General features: G+C 32.2%; 2 protein-coding genes and 1 long non-coding RNA gene across 4 annotated transcripts; 1 reads left to right on the top strand and 2 right to left on the bottom strand.

Moving 5' to 3' along the window:
- LOC131607901 (uncharacterized) lies at positions 1–2,734 on the top strand. Its single transcript, XM_058879858.1, has 4 exons — positions 1–296; positions 594–1,407; positions 1,743–2,384; positions 2,469–2,734. Exons 1-4 carry the CDS (start codon positions 280–282, stop codon positions 2,505–2,507), a joined length of 1,512 nt encoding a protein of 503 aa, XP_058735841.1. The 5' UTR covers positions 1–279; the 3' UTR covers positions 2,508–2,734.
- Positions 2,735–10,694: 7,960 nt separating this feature from the next.
- On the bottom strand, positions 10,695–11,970 carry LOC131607903 (uncharacterized). Its single transcript, XR_009285434.1, has 3 exons — positions 11,810–11,970; positions 10,901–11,700; positions 10,695–10,816 (listed from the first exon to the last, which is right to left on the bottom strand). It is a non-coding gene; the product is annotated as an uncharacterized LOC131607903 (long non-coding RNA).
- A 1,361-nt stretch (positions 11,971–13,331) lies between these two features.
- Positions 13,332–17,584, bottom strand: LOC131603377 (uncharacterized). Of its 2 annotated transcripts, XM_058875681.1 has the most exons (7): positions 17,289–17,584; positions 15,810–16,266; positions 15,438–15,514; positions 14,988–15,024; positions 14,480–14,657; positions 14,001–14,400; positions 13,334–13,907 (listed from the first exon to the last, which is right to left on the bottom strand). In XM_058875681.1, the coding sequence occupies exons 2-7, from the start codon at positions 16,192–16,194 to the stop codon at positions 13,764–13,766; spliced, it is 1,221 nt and encodes a 406-aa protein (XP_058731664.1). In that variant the 5' UTR covers positions 16,195–16,266; positions 17,289–17,584; the 3' UTR covers positions 13,334–13,763. The 2 variants fall into 2 exon arrangements, with proteins under 2 accessions (XP_058731665.1, XP_058731664.1); XM_058875682.1 differs by lacking the exon at positions 17,289–17,584 and having other exon boundaries at positions 13,332–13,907; positions 15,810–17,211.
- Between the last annotated feature and the right edge of the window lie 2,434 nt (positions 17,585–20,018).

A 20,018-nucleotide genomic window follows, 5' to 3' on the forward strand; every position in this document is an offset into this window, starting at 1 on the left:
TCTTCATTCTTACTCATTCTCCCCTCACACTCTATCACTTAGCAACCAACCATATTCCTTTTGATCTTTTTCATCTTTTAATGTGACTGAACACTCTCACCATGTGATGTTCACTCACTACTCATTTGATGACTCTACATTCTCCAACTTATTACTTTACATAGCCAAAAAACAAAGACACACACACTAGATACTGTATTTTCTATCTTTTTGTCTGAACTCCAGATGAACTGTTTTACTAGGATCACATTCTGCTTCTGAGGCTATGTCCCATGTTTCATGCTGTTAATAAATTGGTATGCTCTTTTCTTTATTACCATTCATATATTTCATCTTACATCATTATTATTATCATGAACCTCCTCCTGTTCTAACTGTTTTCATTAATGTCACTTTTTTTCTTCTTTCGGTTGGAAGCAACATAACTAGCTTGCTTAGTATTGTTGAACATGCTTTCGATCTGAAGTGTCGGTTTGAATTCTAAAAAGAGAATATGTTGTTTATAATGTAAAGTTTATAACTCAATTTTAATGATCACATACTTCCTTGTTAATTTTAAGAATTGGTGTTTACCTGATCTATTTTGGCCTCAGTGCTAGCTTGAACCTTGAACTTTTCGTGAGGCGCTCTGTATGTACACCAACATCCTCAACTGAAGTAAAGACAAAGATACTAGAGAGTTCAGCACAAGTTCTTCCATGCAACAAGTCTGAAATGATTCAAAATCAGGTAACGAAACCTGTTGCCGTGCCTAAAACAACATCTTTGAGGGACATTTTGAATCAAGTAGATCATGACATTGGAATAGAAGATGAGAAGGTACAAAATTTGGAAGAGGATGATGATGACGACGACGGTGATGCTTTTTCGGATGCGGTAGAAACACTGTCTTCAACAGAATCAATATGTGTAAGTGGTTTGGATAATTTGGATGCAAACAAGTGTAGAACATCTTCTAGTGATGATAAACAAGCTCAAGACTTCATGATGAACCGCTTTTTACCGGCAGCAAAGGCGATGACATTGCAACCTCATCAACATGCTCCAAGAAAACAATCTGTTTTGTTGGAACAGCCTAGTACCAAATTGGTTAGTGAAGAAAAGAAACTCTCTGTTAATAAAATGCTAATCACCGACATTATACCATACTCTGGTCAATATGAAGAGGACGAATCAGAATCAGAAGAAGAAAAAAGTGACCATGAAACTGATGATTATGCAAATATATCAGCTAAGGGTTGTGGATTATTTCCTAGTTCATGCATTAAGAATTCATTGTGCTTATTGAATCCAATGTCCGAGACAAAAACAGACAGCCAGATTCCCTTGTGGTCTTCCTATGAGATTGAAAAACCTAACAAAAGTTCTCACTTTAGCTCTTCTAGATCAGGTCCAACCATAAAGAAGGTAAGAACTAAAGCTGTCTTACTTTTCTGTACAATTTCTTGCATTCCACTCAATGTTGTCAAATAGCCGCGCTATATAGCTATAGTTTAGCATCATTTGAACAGAGCACTATTGCTGTGCAATGCGCTAATTAGTATAAAGTGTAGTTTAATACCAGCTATATTGACACTATAGCACTGTTGTGAAGCGGAATTCAAACAAATTGTTATTTTTTGTGATCTGCAATTGAGAATCATGATGCACTGCACCCTTCATTAGTCAATAGTCCCTTACCTTATTCTCATTTTATAAATCAGCATTTTTACTAACATGACTTCAATTAATGAATTTTGTAGGCTTGGGATGCTATTCATAAAAGCAAATCAAGCTCTGGAGCTAGTGAATCAAAGAGGTATAATACTTACTCAGGTGAACCGAATCAGATAAGTAGACTCGCTTCATTTCGTCGGTCAGGAGCTGCTGGCGTATCTTCTTTTGAAAGTAATTCGCAATCTATGGCTGAGAATAATCAATCTAAAAGATGGAAAATCCCTAGCCAAGGACATGGAAGTTTTCAAGAGGTGCAATCACATGGATCCAGAAGAAGTTCAAATTCAAGGATTAAGGCTAGAAGATTAATAACTGATCAAGAAAATAACCAAGAATCCATGTCCTTACAACTTGTGCAAAGTTCACTTGACAAAGATACAGAGATCAACAACAAGCAAATTGTTGTAGTTGATGATTCAGAAAAAACTGATCCTAAATGTCTTATGCACCTTCTTTCTCCGCCATTGCCAAAGTCACCTTCTGAGTCGTGGCTTTGTCGCGCCTTACCCTTAGTTTCTTTCAAGAATTCACTCGCGTACTCGAGTCGTGGAACACAACAATCACATACTGCTAAAATGACAGGTTACAGTAGAGCATCCAGCTTTAGCAAGTGGGAAACAATAGTGAAAACTTCAAATCTGCATCATGATCATGAATGCTGTTCCCAGGTAACCTCATTTATCCTTTTAGTTATAAAAATTGTGAGGTCTCAAAGATATAGAAAGATCATTTACAAATAATTTTCTTCACAGGAACTAACCATATATAAGTCTCAACATTCAAAATCTTAGAGATGGAAGTTCCTCCTAATGGTTTTTGGCATGACAACAGAAGAATACATATCTTAATTGGTGATCAATAAAAATAAACAAAGTTTCTTTTGGATGGATTCAAGATTTCATAAGCTGTCCCCAGAAGTACATATATACTAATGTTGAGTGCTGCTATTCTTGCTTCAATGATCTTATTTGATTCTTATATCCATTGTACACATTAAATAAGAAAATTCTTTTTCTCATTTACTCTCCCTTTTCCTGCAATTTTATAAACTCATGTCCAAGCATGACAATCACTTTAATCCTGGCTTAGATAAACTTCATATTATGTGTATTTGTGCATTTATAGTGTGATATGCATGTTAGTAACTTATGCATATCACACTAGAAACGCTCAAATGCACATAATATGAAATATGAAGTTACTTGACATACTTATGTAACCTATATATTTTGTAGAATAATCTTTCAGGGCCATGAAATAGGAAGCAATCAGCCTACTTCAAGCCGGCAAATTTCATAAAATGGTTAAGAGATCGGGGATTTCACGATCTGCACACTCAGCATAATACTAAAAATACTACTTTCTGTTTCAAGAAAAATTAAAATCATAAACATACTCTTGCAAGTTTATTCTTATAAAATCATTTTTCTAATTTAGTATGTTCATCCACTATATTCTGATGTGTTTTGCAGGAAGATTTTGAATTAATGAAAAGTGAGAAGCATAAACATAATTAAATACATATAAACTTTTTTACCTTAATTCATGGGACTACATTGATAATCAACTAGAACTATGAATGTGGTTTTAAACAAAATTGAATAAAAAAGGAGTTACGTCGCAGTTTGTTATAATATTTAATATTTATAATTTCACATCATTGAAAATTAAACTAATCATAAAAGTAAGAAATGTCGAAAGAATCTTACACTTAAATGACCTGCCCTTTTTTAATTGAAAGAAGATTAGGCCATTCATCAAACAGTTGGCAGACAAATGATACAATCATCTGACAGTAGGCAGGCAAGCAATACCATCAAACATGGGGACATTTTTCTATACATGGTTTATTCTGTTTTAATTGAGTGGGAGAAGTAACTCACTTACAGTGAAGTCGATAGGCTAATAGTTATGTTCATGCTTTTAGTTCATAGGTAATTGTCTAACCAAATATATTTAGGGACTAAATGAGATTGTAAGCTAAAACACAAGCAACTCTATTGCGCTTTCTATCGGTTGGGACTAACACAATCACAAGATAACACTAATGAACAATATCGAGAAGGTGAGAGAATGAGAGAGTTGAAGAGAATAAGTAGAATAGTGGTTTTAATTCAATAAAAGTTCAATGGGTCTTTATACATTACACATCAGTATGGCTAACAACTAAATAGAAAAAAAAAAAAAAAAATTTCAATCGGGTAACCGATTATACACTACTGATATAACACACTTCTGGTAACCGATTATGGAAACATACTGCCACATGTGATAACCGATTACACACTTATGGTAATTGATTACCAAGACTCATTTCCAGTAGTGGTAACTGGTTACAAAATTGTAGTAACCGATTACGAATACTTACTGCCAATTGTGGTAACCGATTATAGAGTGGTTGTAACTCGTTACGAAGACTTACTGCCAGTTCCGACGAAACCGGTTATGACTACTTGAATTATCAATTTTCTCAACACACCACCTTAATTCAAGTCTTCTAAGTTTTCCATACTCATGTGTTTCTTCAACCTTTTGAACACTTCAATTGATATTTCTTTGGTTAGAAAATCATCCATTTGATCTTCACTTTTGCAATATTCCAACTTCAAGTTTTCTTCACTCACAAGTTCTTTCAAGTAGTAAAATCTCATCTCTATATGTTTGCTTCTCCCATGCGAAATAGGATTCTTGGCAAGATTTATAGCAGAAACGTTGTCTATCATTAGTGTCACAGCTTCATTCTCTTTGTTTCACAACACCTTCATACAATTTATCAACCATACAACTTGACACAGACACAAAGATACATCAATGTACTTAGCCTCGCAAGAAAAGAGCGCCACAACTGGTTCTTTCTTAGAACACCAAGAGATTGGTGTTTCTCCATACGTAAAGATGTATCTAGCAGTGGATTTTATATCATCTTTATCTCCACATGAGTTTGAGTTGATATAACCGAGTAATTTGCAGCTTCTAACTTTGTCTGTTGCGGGAAACAGAAATCCGCAACCAGTCAAACCTTTCACGTATCCCACAATTCTCTTGACTTTTGTCAAGTGTGATGCCTTTGGCTTCTTCATAAATTTTCTCACTATCCCCATGCTATATGCCAAGTCCTCTCTCGTATTGCACAAGTACCGCAATGATCCAATGAACCTCCTATATTGAATTTGATTAACTTCTTGCTCATCTTCATTCTTCGAGAGAAGGAACCTTGGTTTTTCAAGGGTAATGGTCACATTACAAACTTCTTTAATATCTCAAGTGCATACCTCCTTTGATGCATGAGCAATCACTTTCTAGACTTTTGAAACTCAATGAGAAGGAAATATGTCATGATACCAAGGCCAATCATCAAACTCCTTCATTATATTAGTCTTGAATTCGGTAATGTAACGTTCATTACTGCCCATAATCAGTAAATCATCGACGTAGAGACATAGGATGATCCCTCCTTTACTTGTATCCTTCTTCACATATATTTCATGTTCAGATACATATTTATCAAATTTTATCTCCTTTAGAAACTCGTCGATTCTTTTGTTCCAAGCTCTAGGAGCTTGCTTCAACCCATACAATCCCTTTCTCAATCTATAGAACTTGGGTTTCTAGTTTTTCACAACAAAACCAAGTGGTTGTGCCACATACGCCTCCTCGTGTAATGAATAATTCAAAAATGCATATTTGAAATTCATTTGGTAGATGGACCAATTGTTATTATTGTAATTCCAACAACTAGCCTAATGGTTTCAATTTTAGCCACCGGAGTAAATACTTTTTCAAAATTCAATGCCTTCTTTTTGCAAAAATCCTTTTTCCAATAATCAGACCTTGTGCTTGATCACTTCACCTTTGGGATTTTCCTTCACTCTGTACACTTATTTTACATCAATAGGCTTTTTCCCACGAGGTAGATCAACTAGTTCCCATGTTTTATTTGTCTCAATTGACTTCAACTGCTCCTTCATTACATAGATCCATTTTGGATCGCTCAAGACCTCATCCATTTTCACCGGTTTGGATTCACCCATGAGTGCAAAATGAGCAAGATTACCATTATCGTTTACTTCATTATCTAAGAACATCTCACAATCTTGTAATCTCGTAGGTATGCTTCTTTGCCTTATTTATCTTCTCACATCTTCTTCCACTTGAAATTCTTTGGATGCATTTTATGGCACTTCAAACACTACAGGAACAGTTCAAAATTGTGGTAACCGATTACAGATGACTGATAATCGATTACTACCTGCTTCTAGTCCCTTACTTCATCAAAAATTACATCCCTATTGATTATGATTATTTATTTACTACATCATAGAGTTTGTAACAACCCTTCTAACAAATAATATTTATTCTCCCTTGTCATCTAGCTTCCTTCTAAGCTGATACGAAACTTGTCTATATGTCACTGAACCAAGCACCCTCAAGTGAATCATACTTGGTTTGAATCCTAACCATGATTCTTCAAGTGTAATATTTTTCATCTTCTTTGTTGGACATTTATACAACAATAAAAAAGTGGCTATGGACACCTCTTCTCCCCATAATTATTTTGGAAAGTGCTTCCCTTTCAAAATGCTTCTTACCATGTTCATAATTGATCATTTCTTTCTTTTAGTGACTCCATTTTATTGAGGTGTACAAGGTGGAACTACCTCATGTACAATGTCGTCTAGATCACAAAATTTCCCAAAATCATTTGAGACATATTCACCTCTACCATATGTTATTAAAGTTTTAATTTTGTGACCACTTTGTCTTTATAAAATGGACTTGAACTTCTTGAAAACTTCAAAGACCTCATATTTTCTTTTGACCAAATAAGTCCAAATCTTTCTACTACAATCATCAATTGAAAGTGACAAAGCACCTATCGCCTCCAATTAAGTCCACTTGCATGAGTACATAAACACCAAATACACCACCTCAAGATGACACTTGGTTCTACATCATGCATTTTTGCTAAAGCTTCATCTGTGTTACTTAGCCTACACACAGTCTTCACATACTTCAGTTGGCATATTGATCAATGGTAGCCTTGTAACCATGTTATTTTTCTACATAGCATTGATATCTCTGAAATTCATATGCCTAAGCCTATAATGCCAAATCCATTCATCTCTACTAGAATCTGTTGCAAGACACCTATGCTCCATTTCTTTCTGTACAACCTTGAAAGTTCTGTTCTAACCCATAGGGGCTTTAGGACTAAACTCCCATTTGAATCCATGACTTCGGCACTTTATTTCCATGTGAATCTTGTAACTCCTGTCAAGCAATTGAACAATGCTCATAATATTACACTTGATTCCAGTAATATACAACACATCTTTAATAAAAAAATTCTCACCATTCTTTCTCTTGATTAATACATCACCAATCCCATTTGCTGCTACTGTGTTGTCATCCACGAATTTCACCTTATTTTTCATGGCTTTATTGAATTTTACAAACCAAAAATATTCACTTTTTTTTCTAGAAATTCATGAGTACTTTTCTTTAAGAATAGAATCATAAAAATAATTTTTGTTTTAGTTGTAAAATCATTTTCAAAATCTCTAAAAATAGAAGTTGCTTTTGTCTTTAGACCTCTTTAGGTTTGAATGTTTGCTTTGTTTATTTTTCTTATCTTGGGTAATATTTGCTTGTTTATTCTCTTGCATTATTATGCTTGTGTTTGAGTGTTAAATCAAAATCAAAATTATCAAAACAAGTCTTCATAAAAAATACGACGATCCAATATCGAGCCACTTTTTTAACCCATAAGTCGATTGCTTCCGCATCACCATCTACCTTTTCACCACTTTCATAAATAATCTCAACCATTTTCACAATAAATTCAAAAACACTAAATAACTTAATCCTACTTCAAGTCACTTTCAAACTTCTTTTCAATAAAAAAATTAAACGGGAAAGCTGGAAGCATTTCCATCCTTTCCCTAAGTGTTTGAATACGACTTGAATATCTCAGCCATTTGACACTTGTATCTTTCTAAAAACAACTCAAACTTATCACTTCATTTTCTGCCCAAGCGCAAAGCTTTTCATTGCCCAAGCGCAAATCTTTCCCAAGTGCGAACCTCATTCAAACAATTTGTCTTTTCCGCCCAAGTGTGATTAGACCCCTTTTTCATAAATAAAATCAACCAACCAATAAAATTTTAGTTCGCTAAGAACTACGTGTGTATTGAGTTCCTCATCACACACGAGGATACGTAGGAGCGAGATCCCAAAGTCTCGTCAGACACCCTTTTAAAAAATTAAAAAAATAGTTCGCCGAGAATTACGTAAGCTCTGACTTTCCCATGGCTCTTGAGGAATACGTAGACACAGGATTGCGAAATCTTGTCGAGCTCAATAATAAAATACCAAAAACATTATCCTTTTCTTTTCTCGCATAATAAGTAGAAGATCGCAAACTATAACGCTAACATTCATTCGCAATACTAACTGAGTACAACGGATGTGAGAGGTGTTAATACCTTCCCCTTGCATAACCGACTCCCGAACCCTAATTTGGTTGCGATGACCATCTTACCGTTTCTTTCGCGTATTTTATTGATATTTTTTCCCTTTCCTTTAGGAATAAATAAAGTTCGGTGGCGACTCTGTTGTATTTCGAGTGTGCGATGCGCTCGGGTATTTTTTACGCCGCGACACATATAATTCTCTAATATGAGCAAAAAAAGTTAAAAAATTGTATTGACTCACTACATAATGCATTATTAGATTAATAGTTTCATTTTTCCCGTTTGATATAATTTCTATGATATGAGAAAACAAAATTTATTAAAATTTTATTGACTCACTACATATTTAGATCAGTGGTTTTATTTTTCCCGTTTCATATAATTTCTACAATATGAGCAAACAAATTTTATTGACTCACCACATAATTCATATCTATGTGGGATCTATAGTTAAATTATACATTAATAGAAATTGTATGAATATGAAAAATGTGTTTTAATTAATATATATCTAAACTTGTTTCAATGGCTATTTGGATAAAATTAATTATGGACCAAATTTAGATAAAGTAACCTTAGTAAAACCCATCATTTGTTTTGTACCCAGTTTGGAGCTTTATGAATAAAACAAAGTGTAATGGGAACTTCTAGATTATTGAGTTCGTAGATATAATGATTCTATATTTTTATGTCCATTTGGACAATCCATACAACTATGCTAAGAATTTTGAAAACAACACGATGAAGAAAAAACCTATTGGAAGTCATCCCAAGTGGTTGTAGCATAAAAGGCAATGGCCTGCTATAAACGTGTGACATGATCTGTTTTGAGAAAGCAGGGCCGGCCCAATCAACGCAGAGGCCCTGTTCTAAATTTAAAAATGGGCCCAAATTCAAAATATAAATACAATTATAATAATTAAAAAATACACATAAAAATTATATTTATGAATTAATCAATAATATATTTAATTAAAATTATTTTGAATTTTGATATATCTCAATTTTTGTATGTATTGAGTTTTTATTATAGCATTTTTTTATTTTTATTGAATTTTTATCGTAACATTTTATTTATTTCAATTAATATTTATGGAGAAAAAATTGGACCTTTTAAAATTTTGGGGCCCCTAAAATTTGGAGCCCTGTGCTGTAGCACTTCCTGCACATGCACAGGGCCGGCCCTGTGAGAAAGTATTACTAAACTTATACGTACTTACATCATATATAAGTATGGGTTAGGTGCTTGTTGGAACAATACACATTATTAATAATAAATCCAGTAATTAGACATGTGTAAAATATGAATTTCGTATAGGGACATACAAAGCAATATAGGAACATACAAAGCAATATGTTCTTACATGTTGAAATGTGATTGTAATGTTGTTATGCTATATGTATACATGTTGATAAGCATAGAGAAATTTAGTTTGGTTACTGGTTTAAAGGAGGCAAAGTTTGATGTGATGTTTTCTTGTGAAATTATACTGGTTCATGACCAACAACACAATTTGAATCCAAACTTTTTGCATGACATGATTTTTATGGCAAACAAACATTATATAGTGGATGTGGGAGAAATATCATGCCAAAGAAATGACTCATAATGGATTGGTTAGGCATTATGGTAATGTCAGCAAGAAAAGAAAGATGAAGAGATAATCAATTATTTTGTCAAACTTATGATTCAATTCTTGTTCAACTTAGAATCTCAATTATAGAATATAATTTCTGTCATGATTTCTATAAATTACATAATACAATTGGTCTGTATTTCCTTATGTGTATGTATGGTAGAAGAACCACAGTGATTGAACCGACCAATTCACCAAACCTGAATCCAGTATGTAAGTATGTGAATCGGAAATTCCACGGGTTACTTAAATATATTTCCATGTGATTCAAAGGGTGGAATGAGTAAATTTTATTACTTATCATTTAAAAAAACTTAAAGAGGGAAGATAGAATAATTACTTTTGGATCAGTCCAACTAGTACCAACGTATTCTAAAACATACTTTCAACCATCTTTATTATCAGTTTCCACAAGCACAAAGATCAACTGCAATGAATAAGTGCATAATTAAATCATTCAATCTAGAGTAAAAATCAAAGGACCCACTAATCAGATATCACCACTCATCATAAATCAAATGCTCAATTTTCATGATTTTATAAACAGGACATGTTCGGCAAATTCAATACTCATAGTGAGCCACTAATTAGTATACTATACCTGATTTCTTGTGGAACGCAAGAAAATATATTATATTTTGACATGATAATTAGTTATGTCTATGAAAATATACCTTTCCCTTGAAAGGCTTTGCTGCTTCTTGAAATACTGGGAGGAATTTCTATTAATCATTTGAAGTCACAAACAACAACACCTGGAAAAAAAGTTTCAAACATGTATCAATCTTTAAAGAACTTGTGATGCCATTTCTCAAGAAAAATTTGCTAATCATATTAAAATTATAATATGGTACATTTCATTAACAATCACCTATTTCTTGATTGGATTTTCAAATAATTATGGAACATTTTCTCTTGTAAAAACAATTACCAATAAAACCTTGTTCAAGGAGACAAAGTCTGTTATTGCAGACTTGCCGAATTGGCCATCTGCAGAGACCAAAAGAAAACACATCAAATTTGCAACATAAGGAAAAAAGAATACAAACACGAGAAAAGGAAAAGTAAACAAACCAAAATGGTTCAGTTTTCCCTCCTCTTTCTTGATAAGGATCAAAGCGGGGCGTTTGACATTAATGTCAAGATGGAATAGCTTTTCCATTTCAAGATCCACAATCTGATAAGAATTGACATCATCCCCAAGTCGTGAAGTCGCGTAATAATGAAAGAAAACAAAATATTTCCATATCCAATAAAGCTGAAAGAAAGTATGAATATAAATTGAAATAGAAGTTGTTAGCTTCACCGTCTTTTGCACGGGGAGACACAGTGCACATATATCATTGGCTCAAGTCGTGAAGTCGCATAACAATGAAAGAAAACAAAATATTTCCAGATCCAATAAAACTGAAAGAAAGTATGAATATAATTTGAAATAGAAGTCATTAGTTTCACCATCTTTTGCACGAGGAGACATCGTGCACATCTATCATTGACTCAAGCACGACTTGTGAAAGTAGTTTATTCTCTATAATTGTAGACTCAACCTCTAGAGTGGCTCCATCTTTAGAGAAACTTATATGTTTCCAATTAAAAAACAAAATAGAATAAAAACCAATAAGGAATTATGCAGAATATGTATTAAATTTGACTTGAGATTTTGGCTATACTAACCGATAATGATCCTAGTCCTTTTGGTGATACTATGAAAAGAATATAAGAGCCTGGTGTGAATGTTTTATCTTTGAAAACAAAAATAACCTTGTCAATTGCTTTGCCTTCTTCGTTAGTATAAATTCCAAGAGACTCCAAATGGCTACACAATTTTTTGAAACTTTCCCGGAGTATTGTTGCCTCGTTAATGGCAAGATCATCTACACAATTTGATGCGTATCATTTTCACCTGAACTTATATAACTGAAAAGTATAATCCATAGCTTGAGATAGCTACTCAAATTGAACTATTACATAAGATTGGCTTACCCGCATGAATCCAGTTCCATGCTTCTAGAAAGAACAACAACAGGTGATTCACTGTCGATCATGCACATTATTGTCTTCCATATTATCAGTGCAGACGTAAAAATCATGCCTGAAGCAAAAAAAACAGGCTTTCTCACTAAATTTAATTTACACAAACCAATTACTACTAAACCCATAAACCACGACATGAAAAACCTTAAATCTCAATTGGGACTAGTAAAGTTAAACCCTACATCCTACAATTAAACAAAATCATGGGTCATTCTTGATAGAACATAAACCCTAAAATGAGGATTTTACCTCTAAAACATCCAAGTTATACATTTTCAAAATTGACCCACATGAATGTAGCTCCCAAATTAAAGTTAAATACTCGCTCCATCTCATAATAAGTGTCTTATTTGAGCTCTGCGCGGTTATTAAAAAAATGATTAGATGTGTTGGTTTTAAAGAAAAGATTAACATCATTTACTAAAATACTCTTATTTATTATAGGTAGTGGAGTGATTGAAAAGCGTGAAAGTTAATAAATAGAGGTGTAGTAGTGGAAAAAAATAATAAATAGTGTAATGGTATTCTAAAGAGACATTTATTTTGAGACATAGAAAAAATGCAAATGAGACACTTATTATGAATGAATGAAGTATATAAAAACATAATTTCGATAGAGAAAGAGAACGAACTAAGACTAACACCCTAAGTGAGGACTTGACTGATCTGAAGAGATTTGATAGAATCCACAATCTCAGCGATCATACCCATAGCTTCTCATGGATAAAACAAAATATATATTAATAATTTTAGAAATAAATTCAAATAGCATAAAACACAACTACCAACTGGTTGTTGTTGTTACTTTGTTGTTCACTTATCTTTGTCTTCAACCAAACCCTTGTTCTTCTTTCTCAAAATTTTCTATTTAAAAGAGAAAGAGGAATAGAAAAGAAACCTATAAATCTGGAAACCGAAATAGAGAAAAGAAAGAAGAAAAGGAAGACAAAGATGAATTTGGAAATCAATAGGATGTGTATGGAAGAGGAAGATAAAGATGGTAGAGGCAGAGGAAGATATATAAAAAGTACAAAACATTGTTGATGAAAATGAAGACGGAAGAGGAAGAGAAAGAGAAAGAGACGCGGGAATTGATTTTTGGATTGGAAATAGTGAATTAGTTGTAAATGCAGGTTTAGAGAATACAAAAGTGTACAAAAGTGATGTTGATGAGACATTGACTAAAGTGTAGAAGAGCATAAAAAAATTATATTACATAGGTTGGTTTTGAATCAAATAGAGTCAAATTGGTTCGCATAATGGCCAAAGTGAAAGAAAATAGAACAAATAGAAATCAAATTGGTTCAATTAACTAATTTGATTCAAAATTGAAAGTTTTGGATCAAATATTTCCCCATTTTGAGGATGTGCCAAATTTAGAGGGAAGTGAGATTTTTACTACATCCAATTTTCTTATATTATAGATTTTTTTTTAATGATATGTTAAAATTATATAAATTTGATGTCATATTTTGAAGCACATGAGAGTTTAAATTAAGGTTTAAAATTTTGTATATGATTTTTAAAAATGTTTTAGACAAGACTTGAACACCCATAGAGGATAAAATTCATACAAAAATATCACTGCACCAATAAATTGTTTGTAAGAATTTGGTAAACTATAAAATCAATCAAGCTCCACTCCACCACTTATAATCCTATTAATTTATTTTTCTTACCAAAATAATTAATGCTTTGAAAAATGAATATTGTAAATAAGCTCATCCTCCTAATCAAATAGTACTAGTATGTATTGGCAACCCAACAATTGGCATTGTACCATCAATGCAATATTGAGTAACTTTCTTTTAGTATCAACATCATCTCTCACACCTTTATGATCAACTAGCTAGCTAGGTTGTTGTATTTGCATATTATAATTGACATGAATAAATGAATCATTCTAAGAAAGTGAGAGTTTTGTGTTGATTTCTTTATTTTCTCTCAAACCATCACTCTTATCATCACTGTTGCCATTTGTTTGGCTTAAACTCAGTTGCAAATCAGGCAACCATTTTTTCTCTTTTTGCAATTTTTCTTGATTCATCTGCATAGAGAAAAAAAAAATTCTATGAATGGTTAAGAATGAAAAGAAGAAAAACAATTAAGATTTAATCCACATTAATATAATTAATCTTACCTTAATCCGGAATGGCGAATCGAATTCAACCTTTGATGAACTATGATACTCATTGAGTTTTAATAGATTTTCTCTGATCCTTGTGTTGTTTCCAAAGCTCACTTCAACTGGTCTAAGTGATGTTGTTGTAGTGGAGCCAAAAGTGGAAACATTAGTATGTAAATTTTTCTTCCAATATTGATTATTGCTCATGATATCTAATGGAGGCCACCTTTTCTCTTCAAGAAATTGGCTTGGTCTCATTGGAGCAAGTGTGGTATTCAAACTAGTATCCATAACTTGAGTAATCTGCTGGTTCGGAGCTATCGACGATCTTCCATGTAAAGCGGTTGAAGAGACAACTTCATTGCTCACATAGCTTGGTCTTAAAGATTGATGATTTAAGTACCATTGTTGGTTCCTATAATAAAATGTACTAAAAATATGGATTATATTTTTAAAAAAATTGAATATATTAAAATTTATGTATGGTTGGTTACCTTGAATTGATGGCTTTTGAATGTGAATGCAAGAGAGTGTGAAAATTATAATTGTGCTGGTTGTAATTGGTTTCTAGAACAATTCCACCATTTGCCATCTTGAAATGTTGATGAGGCATCATGGAGTGATGAGCTACATGACCTAGTTCATGTGTTAATCTGTGTGTTGGACTTAATACTGCAAAATGCAAAGTGAATATGAATTATTTGTCAAAATCAAAACAAATTGGGTAAAATAAAGTAACCCTAACCCTAAACCTAAATTGTAAGCTCTTGTAATATATTGTTTTGCTTTTGACACAATACAATTTACTCAACTACTATTTTACTAAAATTAGTTAATCAATAAAGAAACATTGTTGTATGAATGTCTATGTATTTTTAAAATTTAAACCACAATTTTATCTATTTGTTGGATATTTTTTAAGTTTTTAATGCCTTAATATATCGCTCATATTTGTTGTTTAGAAAAAGGACTATAAGAAAATTTAAGATAGTCCTATCTCACCTTGTCCAACATCATCAAGTTTCTTGCTCCGGTACATCTGAAATAAAAATTGCATAATCATAAAATGATTTATGTATATCAAAACTATAAAAGAAAAATATCCAATTCAAAGTATGGTAAAGACTTTTATGTATTTTATTGACTAATTTCAACAAAACAAAAACAAATTATTTAAATATTTAAAATAATTTATAAAACTTTTTTAAAAAATTCAAAAAATCAAATTAAAAAAAAAAACTATAAAACATTATCCCCGTTGGACACGGATCACCTGCAGATAAAAGTAATGGATTAATATATACATGTTTCTTAATTATTCCCTCATCTCATGTCAATATTTTATGTGAAAGAAAAAAATATATATTAGTATCAATAAGATTGTAGTTGTACAGTTTTGTTTTATTCTTATAAGAAACTTTAATATGATCCCACAAATTTTGTCTTGTATACCTGCAAATGACTCTTGACATGAGCAATGCTGAGTCCTCTCACATTCATTAGTTGAAGTACCAATTTAGGTGTTGCTCCTGCATGCACCAATATTAATCATTTCAACCAAATTTAACCTATTTCATTATTATTAGCTATGAAGCACAGATACCAGAAACTTGATACCGAGACAGAGATTGATACATCAATACCGATAATAATTTAAAAAATAAATAATTTAAATGTAATCACCGGTGTTAGTGTTGGTGTTGGTATTGGTGTCGGTTTCGAACATAAATACATTTTTTTCTGGTGGTATAGGTGTTGAGTATTATTAGGGCATGATTTTTTCATATAACAAGATGTATACATAATATATATCGATATACTTACTCTCTTGGCCTCCAAGTCTTTCAACAGCATGCACAAATGAATGATGAAGATCAGGAGTCCACCTAAGCCTAGGCATCTTTGATCTAACATATTGTCTTACACCATTTCTTCTTTCATTTGATCCACTACTTCTAACTTTTGTTGAACTTGAACTTCCATCATCATCATCATCATCCTTTGCTTTCTCATCACCACCATCATCGTCGTCATCGCCATTCGCTTCATCATTCTCATTCTCAATATAATTAATATCATCTTGATCACTACTAGCTTCTTCATTCAAATCAAAGTTAAGCTGTGAAGATCCCATTGAAGTATCCTCACAACCAACATTTTCCTCATTAGTACTCTTCCCACTTTTCTCATTCTCATTTCCATCTGACATCTTCTTTTACTTCTTTCTCTCCAACTTCAAATATTCTACTTTATTATTGTTTGTAACTATATATATTCAAGTCTGAAACAAAAAGTTGGCAAAATGAACAAGAATTTAATAAAAGGATGAGAACAGGTTGTAGAGTAGTAGGATATATCTCTACAACAAAAAAGTACTAAGCATTAATAAAAGGAACAGTGTGAGTGATTGTAAAAAAGTAGACAGTAATTAACTAGCAATGAAAAAAAAGTAACAGTGAGATATGATAACAATTAAAGAATCATAGTAGAGTAATAGTACTATAGTAGGTTAAAAAAGCCAAGAATTTTAATAAAAAGAATGCAACCAAACCAACATCTCTACTCAACCTTGAAGCTTTGAATCAAATTTCTGACAGATATGTCAGACTCAGATCTACACAATGAACCTGTTAAGTACTTTCTCTGAAACACCTAAAGAAAGTTACTGAATTATCATCATAAAGGAATTAACTGTGAGGGTGGAGGAAGATATACATTTACTATATCTATATGTATAAAAGAATATGCAAATAAAACCAGGGTGTTACAATTAATAAACTTTTTCTTGAAATTTTATCCTTATTCAGGCTTTTCATAGGTTTGTTGGAAAAGAACAAATTAGTGACAGAATAATACATTGGTATCTTCAATCACCAAAAAATTAAAGTACTACATCATATATATGATGAAGTGAAATATTACATAAGCACAGATAAAATATATATATATAAATATTCAAATTAAACACTGTAAATCATCATATTCATAAGCACAAAGTAGAAAACACATCTTCAACCAGTTAGAAAATTATAAATATAAAAAGGATTAGAAAATTGAACTGGAAATCCTCAATAATGAATATTAGATGGATCATTTTATAGTAAGAATGAACACAAAAAAGAAAAGAATACTATTCAAGATTATAATTATGCAATCACAAAAAGAGATGGTGGAAAGAGAAGAAACTCATGAAGGTAAGTATAGGTTAATTAATAACTTGCTCAAGAAACAAAAGCAAAGAAACTAGAATCTATTATATATATACTTGGATTGTGATAATTTCTTGTTAAATATTATACTAACCATTCAAAGATGATGATATGTGCCTCTATTATATCTCTTCTTCCAAGCATAAAAGAGAAGAATTCTTGAGAGAATGATCAAGTATGGAGGAAAGTGAGAGGGGCATGTAAAGTTGAAAGCTGGTTTTGGTTTGGAGTGTGTTTTTGGTATATCAACACTTGATCAGAAGAAGAGATGTTAGAGTCATATAAGTTTAATAAGATATTATAATATAGGAAGACTTTTATGGTTCCAAAGGAAAAAAAGAAAATTGATGAGAATGAACAATATTCGGACAGGCTATAGTATTAAACTAGTTGTTGTGTTTAAATTGTAATAAAACCTACATAATGGATACAGATATGTTACTGTCCCCTTTTTTGTACTGTTGCAAATCATGTGACAACTCCTCCTACCCTTTTTCCTCTCTAGATCTCTCTCTATCCCTAATTGACAGTTGTAAAAATCTACCTTTGTCTGTCTTGCATTCTTGCTCGTGATTATCTTTATTTTTTGACCTCTCCTATCAAGACTTTTCCATTTCTTGTTTGTCAAACAATTAATAGTGTTACATCTAGGCAGTAATATTAAGAATTTGTCTTTTAAAATATATATACTTTCTGGCTATAGCAAAATGGACACTGTTTTTTTTGTTAATTTTTATATAAGCAAAATATTAGTTTGACCTCTTTTGGTAAAATTTTAGTATTTTGGTATATTATTTTCTCTTCAATTATTGATATATCTTATTTCCACTATAAGTTTAAGTTTTTTTTTCTTCTAGTTGGTACTATTGTTTATTCTTAGAAATTGAATTGTCTCGATATGAATATTTGTGATTCTAAAAATGTATGGTGCTAGATGATTTTGATCTTCAAATTTTAAAAACTTATCCACTACAAGTTAACTAGCCTCAAGTGGCCAAACCACAAGATAATGTTAAGACACCATGAGGAAAAAAAAAAAAAGAGTGCACTAACATTAATTTGATGTGTGGAACCATCTTGTAAAGATTGATATTGGTATTGATGAAAAAGAAAAATGTAAATGCAAAGCTTGTGGTTCTATTTTGGATTGTCGAGCTACCTATGGAATCACACATTTAATTTGTTAGGTTGATTCTTGTAAATTTCTTCTTGAGAAACATGGTGATGTGGGTGATATGCTTTTTCATATGGAGACAAAATTGAAAAGAAGAAAGTTTGATAACAAGGTTAATCGAAAAATTATAGCTGAAATGATAATTACACATAGTGCGCCATTTGTAACATCCCAATGTTGATTAGCTATTTATTTAATTAGCATTATTTGGTGTTTTAATAATTGTTTGTTTTATTTAATTATTGTTTGGGTGATAATTATTTAATTATGTGCTAATGGGTTAATTGAGCTAATTTAGTAATTGATAGAAATATAGTAAAATTAGCTAATGGGCCTAATTGAGTTAAAAAGAATAGTTGAGTGGGTTAAGCCCAATATCAATTATAGTTAGTAGAGAGTTTGTGAGGTAATAACCTAATTAGAAGAAAAGAAAAAAAGATAGAAAGAAGAGAAAGAGGCTAAGAGAAGAACAAAGAAGAGAGGATTGTAGATTTCATCAAGAGGGTGGATTGAATCAAGAGGTAAGGGTTAGAATACAAGTTAATATAGGTTGTATGATTGGGTAATGTGTTGATTTCTATAACATGTTTGTATGAGGATTCTTGAGTTTACTAAATTTTGTGTTTGAGATGAAATTGGTATGATAATCCATGAAATATGAATGTTCTAACTTGTGTTGATGTTTCTAAACATGATTCTATGTGTGGGTCGGAATATAACATGTGAAATTGATGTTCTATGTTGATTTTTTTGAAACCCTAGCTTTTGAATAGAATCCATGAAAATGCATAACTCTTATGCCATTGATGGTTATATTGAGTTATACGTAATATATACATGATATAAGTGTGAAATTTGTGCTTTATTTTGGACTAGAAATGAGTTTTGGGTGAAAAATAGGAGAAATGGGTTGCTGTCATCGCAGAAGAAATTCTGCAGAAAACGCGCAGGGCGCGTCGCATGGAGTAGCGCGCTGTTGAATTGTGCAAAAACCCTGATGGCAGAATGTTGTGTGCGTCACGCAGATATGAGGGCGCGTAGCGCCGGATGTTCTGACTTAGCGTGCGTATCGAGCTAGTGGGTGCATAGCGAGGCCTGTAGCATGGAAATGAATATTTTTATTTCTTGTTTTGGCTTTCTGAAATTGTATGCTATTGATTTATGATTAATTAATATGAGTTTTAATTAATTATTTGGCATGTTAGGAGTAGTGTATGGATGAATTTCCACGAAGATCTTAATACTTGAATATATGTGTATTATGATGTGAATTGAGGAAGGTTGATGAAATACATGTTGTGCGATGATTAAATACATGTGATTGATTGTGTGTGTGCTATTGGATGCATTGTTTGAGTTGTGAACATGTTGTGTATGTGGTGCAATGTTGTGAGAAGATGTGATTATGTAGTTTAAGAGGTAGAGATCGTCTTAAATGCATAAGTCTTGTTGTTGCACACTTACACTAGCATGAGTCTTTGAAAGCGGCAATGTTGGGTAATCTCGTGGAGATTATTTGCTTGTCCCAAATCCAACGCTGCATGGGATTTGAAAGCTTTACATCGTATAGAGCTTTTTTAGGTGGTTATCTAGTCTATAGAGGAAAGACAATCGGCTTGCCGGAAATGATAACGGATGGGATCCACATGT

Source organism: Vicia villosa, linkage group LG5 (genome assembly GCF_029867415.1).
Source record: "Vicia villosa cultivar HV-30 ecotype Madison, WI linkage group LG5, Vvil1.0, whole genome shotgun sequence".
NCBI classification, from domain to species: Eukaryota; Viridiplantae; Streptophyta; class Magnoliopsida; order Fabales; family Fabaceae; genus Vicia; species Vicia villosa.

What these genes read in the sequence shown, in the direction of transcription:
- LOC131607901 (XM_058879858.1), top strand. An exon ending in CAGGTCCAACCATAAAGAAG is followed by an intron (nt 1,408 to 1,742) that starts GTAAGAACTAAA and finishes TGAATTTTGTAG; the next exon opens with GCTTGGGATGCTATTCATAA. An exon ending in ATCATGAATGCTGTTCCCAG is followed by an intron (nt 2,385 to 2,468) that starts GTAACCTCATTT and finishes TTTTCTTCACAG; the next exon opens with GAACTAACCATATATAAGTC.
- LOC131603377 (XM_058875682.1), bottom strand. Translation starts at nt 16,194, where the DNA reads ATGTCAGATGGAAATGAGAATGAGAAAAGTGGGAAGAGTACTAATGAG. An exon ending in ATGTCAAGAGTCATTTGCAG is followed by an intron (nt 15,025 to 15,437) that starts GTATACAAGACA and finishes TTTTTATTTCAG; the next exon opens with ATGTACCGGAGCAAGAAACT. An exon ending in ACTTGATGATGTTGGACAAG is followed by an intron (nt 14,658 to 14,987) that starts GTGAGATAGGAC and finishes TGCATTTTGCAG; the next exon opens with TATTAAGTCCAACACACAGA.